The sequence below is a fragment of the Poromitra crassiceps genome (assembly GCF_964638095.1).
Source record: "Poromitra crassiceps genome assembly, chromosome: 1".
Taxonomy (NCBI): Eukaryota; Metazoa; Chordata; class Actinopteri; order Beryciformes; family Melamphaidae; genus Poromitra; species Poromitra crassiceps.
In genome coordinates, this window is record NC_139623.1 from 30,107,020 (window position 1) to 30,112,527 (window position 5,508).

Consider the following 5,508-nt stretch of genomic DNA (forward strand, 5'->3'; position numbering starts at 1 on the left):
ACTGAATCTGATCATATCTGAGTGGATCACTTGCACTTGGGAGTGTGGCTTGCTTCACAAAGTTGTCATAATTTACAAGGTGTGCTGATAACTTGCAGAATCATCCCCGTGAATGACTGACAGTCATACATATGCATGAAAACCAGTTGCCTAAGTCAGTGAAACTCGTAACAAAACAAGAGTCCTCATAAATATTTAGAAATTTTGCTTTGTGTTTTCACTTTGAATTTGCCTTTTCTCACAGAACCAAGAAGCTGTCCCCTTTTTCAAATCAAGACTACACTAATTGTGACAGGTGGGAAGTATTTCCAATTACTTTTGTAAAAAATTAATCAAATTGTTTCAAGATACATGTAAGAACAGTATATTTGTCTTTTGAAGATGTCAAAGTAGTTCCTCTCATATATATATATATATATATATATATATATATATATATATATATATAGTATTTTAAGATGCAATTGCATATAGAACAGCTTGATGTGATAGAAAGCTGAGGAGAGTAAGCAAATGTTACGAACAAGCAACCAGTCAGACATTGGGGGCAGGATGTCTTGATGAAGGGAGATCATCTGCTCTTCTGCACATTCACCCTCCAGGGCCCACATCTCCTGTGATGTGAGAAAGGCACTGGGGCAATCACCTGCTCTAATCTTTTGTTGGACTGAAAACCGACAGAGATTCTGCCCTCCACTGTGCTAGCAGCTAAAGTAAAGTGAACGACACAGATTGAATGGTGAGGAGTGGTCGCCCTCTAGTGGGTAAATACTGTAGTTGAATTACATGTGTTGTCTGTTGGCACAGCTGGCAGCTAGAAAACGGCATTAAGTTACACAAATCAAGTTAAAGCACCTTGTTAGAAAATAACTCCTGTGAATGAACCCCAGGGTCTATTCTGCGTGAGAAGAACTAGGTAAAGAAATGCACTCAAGTATAATCCAAAATATGTATGTAAGAGCCCAAAATGTCAACTTCAAGGAAAACTTCTTTCAATTCTTCAAGGAAATTGTCTTTGCAAAACTGCTAGGATCCTTAGGCACAGCAAGTTGATTATGGGAGTTCATCTGACAACTGTAAATAACTTGAATTTAAGGGAACCAACGTTTCCCTTACTGTTAAAGCCGTAAAAATTCAAACTCATTTTAATCCCGTGTAGATGATTATATTCATGTTTAGCTATCAATGTCAAAGCTCAACAACAAGTGAATAAGGGTGAATCACTTTGTAAACCAAGCTGGTAGCCATACATTATAAATGGCATTAATTCCTCATACTTTGTCAGTGGAATGAGCTATAATAGTCTCAAGCTTTGATCTAACTGAGAGTATATCATATTTGCAAATCGCTTGTTGGCCCTTTTCTCATGACTAACAGCATTACTTCCTGGGTCTGCTACTGACCCACATCTCTGAGGCTGAGCTACTAGTCAGAAGAAATGCATCAATCCCTTGTTTCTGCAGGTTGGATAACAAAACCAAACTAGAGGTAAACATTGTGGCACAAACTTCATCTCATTATTGTTTTGATCTGAAATACATGTGTCATGAAAGTACACCTAGAAAAAACAATTCTATAACACTGTCCTTATTCTTGTACCACTAACTAAAAGTAATATGAAACCATGGTTTGACATGTGAGAAAAGTTATTTTCTGTTTTAGTTTTTATCAAAGGTATGCAGATTTGTGTGAATACTTGAAATAAGTTTTGGAGTACTGTACATGTAGTTGACTCACATAGCATACCATAACATTTCTTCTTTTCACTGTTTTGCAAACAACATACACAGTTGTTTAAGCCACATATTCATGTTAGACATTTTCAAATGCAGACAGAAGTTATGAACCAAGAAACCTGATGGATCTGTATACTTAAGAGCAAACTTGTCACCACATCGTCCAGACTGTAAACTCTCATTCAAGTAGTCCCATTGATGGCAGCATGGCAAAAAAATAGTAAGTAATTTACAATGTTCGTATGGGAGTAGACGTTAAATGATCCGAAGCTCATGACTTTGGGAAAGTCCACAGCTGACCTTGTGTTCATGGAATAACTTAGAGAGGGCCTCCATGTAAAGGCTATGGTAGTGGTCCACCTCCTCCTCAGTAGGTGAAACACGCTTTGGCACTGAGATGGGACTTCCCACTGGGAATAGGGAGATATTACAAAAAATCAGTTGGGAAGAATGAGCTATAGTTAGGCCTTTCCACAGAAGAATGAATTACTCACCAACAGTAGTGATGGGAGTCCTGTAGGGCAGCAATGCAAAGCGCTCACCGACAAACAGACAGGGCGCGAAACCCATGATCTTTTTGAACAGATCCTGTAGCTTCCGCCCTGTGCTGCCCTCTGAGAAAATCACCTGGCGGAACAGTTCATTCTCCCCGAATGAGTAAACGGGCACCAGATCGGCTCTGAGGAGGAGAGGTCAACATGATGGTGCAGTACTGCTCTGCTTGTTACAGTGGAGATGTCATGATGTTGTGTGAGTACAGTTATGCCGTTTGGTTTGTGTCCCTGCATGCTCTCACCCAAACTCGAGGGCCACCCTGACAAAGCCCTTCCTCTGCCTCATGACCACTGTGTTGACTCCAGGTGAGGACACCAGAGACTCTGCCGCTCCCCCGATCACGATCACCACTGCGTTTCCTTTGCCACTCTTTGAAAGGAGGTGAACAAGACTGGGCTTGCTGACCGGATAGAGGCCTAGTCAGAGAAATAGGGAAGAGTTAGCAGGTGGAACCCTGAGCTCCACCTGGGGCAAGTATGGGTTTTTGCAGTCACGCCTTGGTGGTTTGTGACTGGGCATAGGTCTTGCCAGAGGTTGCCATTATTCTTGTCCTTTTGCACCGCTCTTGATTCTTTATCAGTTGTTTTTACCAAACCTATACTATCTACTTGTTTCTGAGCTGCCATAAACTGCTAATCACACAGAGGTGGAATAGTCCAGTCCTTTTAACTTGTTGTAGATACCTGCACCCATGATGTACTCCCTGTAGAGTGGTATCCTGAAGAGGCCAGTCAGTATAGCCAGGCAGGAGCGCACCCCAGGAAAGGCCTCAGTGAAGCCACAGCTTTCTGTGCTGAAACAGGTGAAGGCTCCGGCGCTCATGATGCCATGCGGGTGACAGCCCAACACATAGTTCTTGTTTGGATTCAGATCAGCTGTCTTCACCAGCTGAGCAAGAAGATTGAGACAAGAGGAGGGGGCGGGATATACTGTATATATCATTTCTGCCCACAGTTCAGTTTAGCTGTCACCAAGGGAATAGCTAGTCTTCTTGGTGTCCACATTCATTGTCATGTACCCTGCTTTTAAATAACATCAGCAGATAATAATCAGTTTCAGAAAAAAACACCAATATTTATTTATACTGTGAGCCTGCTAACAAATCAGTTAAACTGAACCTGAGTAAAAAAGAATGAATAAGCACAGGCTGTTAAAATGTTCTCTATTCCCCAATCAATATAATTGTTATTTTATTGATGTAACTGATGAGGACAGCTGGTGTGCTTTTTTGTGTGAAAATACAGTAGAGTGGAGATTATTGAAGAGAGAGAGAGTATTTAACATTTGTCCAATTCAGACTGTTGTGTAAGGTGTTTGTCTCATAAGGCTACTGTTTTAAAATAAGTAAGAAGTAATTCTCATCACTGCCGCACCCACTTTTAAAAATTGGTGTGACAGGCAGCAATACAGGGGGGCAGGTCCAGGCAATCAAAATGGATCAATATGTGATTTAAAAAGCCTATTGCTTATCTCCATTTGTCTGGCAAACTGAAAGTCTACCAGGTTCTATGTGGTGAAATAAAAGCTAAATCTGATGCCACTGTCAAAGCTGTACAACATGATGAATCTGTCAGAAATCCAGTCATCACTTTACCTTGATTGGAAAATAGTCTCTGAGGTGCTTCCATACTCTCCAGTTCCTCACAAATGCTGTTCTCCTGCCCCCTAATGGTGACAGAAGTGAACTTGTATGCAAAATGATGACATTATAATCTGTACTTGGTCGATGGCAATTTATTTACCTCTTTCAGGGGTTTTCCAGTCCTTCGCCAGCCATATGAAGCACGCAGTGGAGAGCGGCCACAGAGAGGTAAACATAAGATACACCAGCAACACAATACAAGCCACTCCTGAAGTAAAGGGTGTGGATAATGGTGTGTTGGTAAGTTAGAGAGTCCACATGTAAGGGATGCAAGAGATTTGATAAATGAGAGCAACTGCAAATGTGAATATAATGTTGCTTGGCAGCCAGTCTGTCAGCAGCCTGCAGTGAAAGGCTTCTGGAGTAAATTAACAGCTGAACCATTCTAATTATAGCAAAATGGTGTAAGGTGCACCATTGACATTATAGTATTCACACAGACACTCTCAGACATAGTAAGTATGATGTGTCTTACCTAAGAGGAGGAAGGTTAGTACCCATTGCAGAACACTGATGGTCTCTAAAAACGCCTTCCACTGAGTTTTTTCTTGCATCATTTCAGCAACCTGCAGGCCGTACCATCAATTTTCAGCCACTGATAACATTTTGAGCCGTGATTTCATGTCTTAAAGGTAATGTGTAGATAAATGACATTTGCTTGTAGAAGTTTCAAAACTTGCCATATCTGAGAAGATAATGATATTCTATGAAGGTTTGATTGCATTAGTAATCCACACTTGTGGCCTTAATTCTCAGTAAGGAAAAAAAACATGCATGACATGCAGTTGCCAAATTAGATAACTCACTTTATCGGCTACACAAAAAAAGATCATTAACTCACTAACTCGCACTTTACCTTATTGTAATATTTCCGAGTCGATGTCAGTGGATGCAGAATCACCAGTTCTGGACAAGCTCAATGTGCAGTATGCACTTTGACCAGTTAAAGTAGGGCTACTGATAACACATCCACTCCCCCCTTACTTTGACACACAAGTAAGCAATGTCAAAGTGACAGAAGTGACAAGATCCAATACTTAATTGCCATACAACATTAGTTGTAAGGAATTTGGGTAATGCTTTAGAATACAGCGCACAAATTACCCTGTAAGTACAGGGTAACAAAATCTGTACTTACAGGGTAAGTACGGGGTACTTACAGGGTACTTGCACAGTAAGTATGGGGTACTTATGGGGTAAGTACAGGGTACTTACATGGTAAGTATGGGGTACTTACAGGGTGAGTACGGGGTGCAAGATGTGAATTTAACCCGTAAGTACAGGGTACCAAATCTGTACTTACAGGTTAAGTACGGGGTACCACACCTGTACTTACAGGGTAAGTATGGGGTACAAGAAGTGAATTTACCCTGTAAGTACAGGGTACCAAATCTGTACTTACAGGGTAAGTACAGGGTACCACACCTGTACTGTAGTTACTATGTAAGTATGGGGGAATTGACACTGCTTTAGAATACAGCCCGTGCGCCTGTAGTTACTACCTAATTACGAGCAGTTCTAAAGCAGTGTCAATTCCCTCATACTTACCTAGTAACTACAGTTTAACTACAGGGG

At 41.0% G+C, this 5,508-nt stretch overlaps 1 protein-coding gene across 1 annotated transcript; it reads right to left on the bottom strand.

Moving 5' to 3' along the window:
• Positions 1–1,991: 1,991 nt before the first annotated feature.
• On the bottom strand, positions 1,992–4,490 carry mogat3b (monoacylglycerol O-acyltransferase 3b; the record flags this gene model as incomplete). The annotated part of the gene is made up of 7 exons (XM_083639208.1): positions 1,992–2,146; positions 2,231–2,415; positions 2,533–2,707; positions 2,975–3,179; positions 3,886–3,956; positions 4,034–4,141; positions 4,409–4,490. 7 exons carry the CDS (start codon positions 4,488–4,490, stop codon positions 1,992–1,994), a joined length of 981 nt encoding a protein of 326 aa, XP_083495334.1.
• Positions 4,491–5,508: the final 1,018 nt, after the last annotated feature.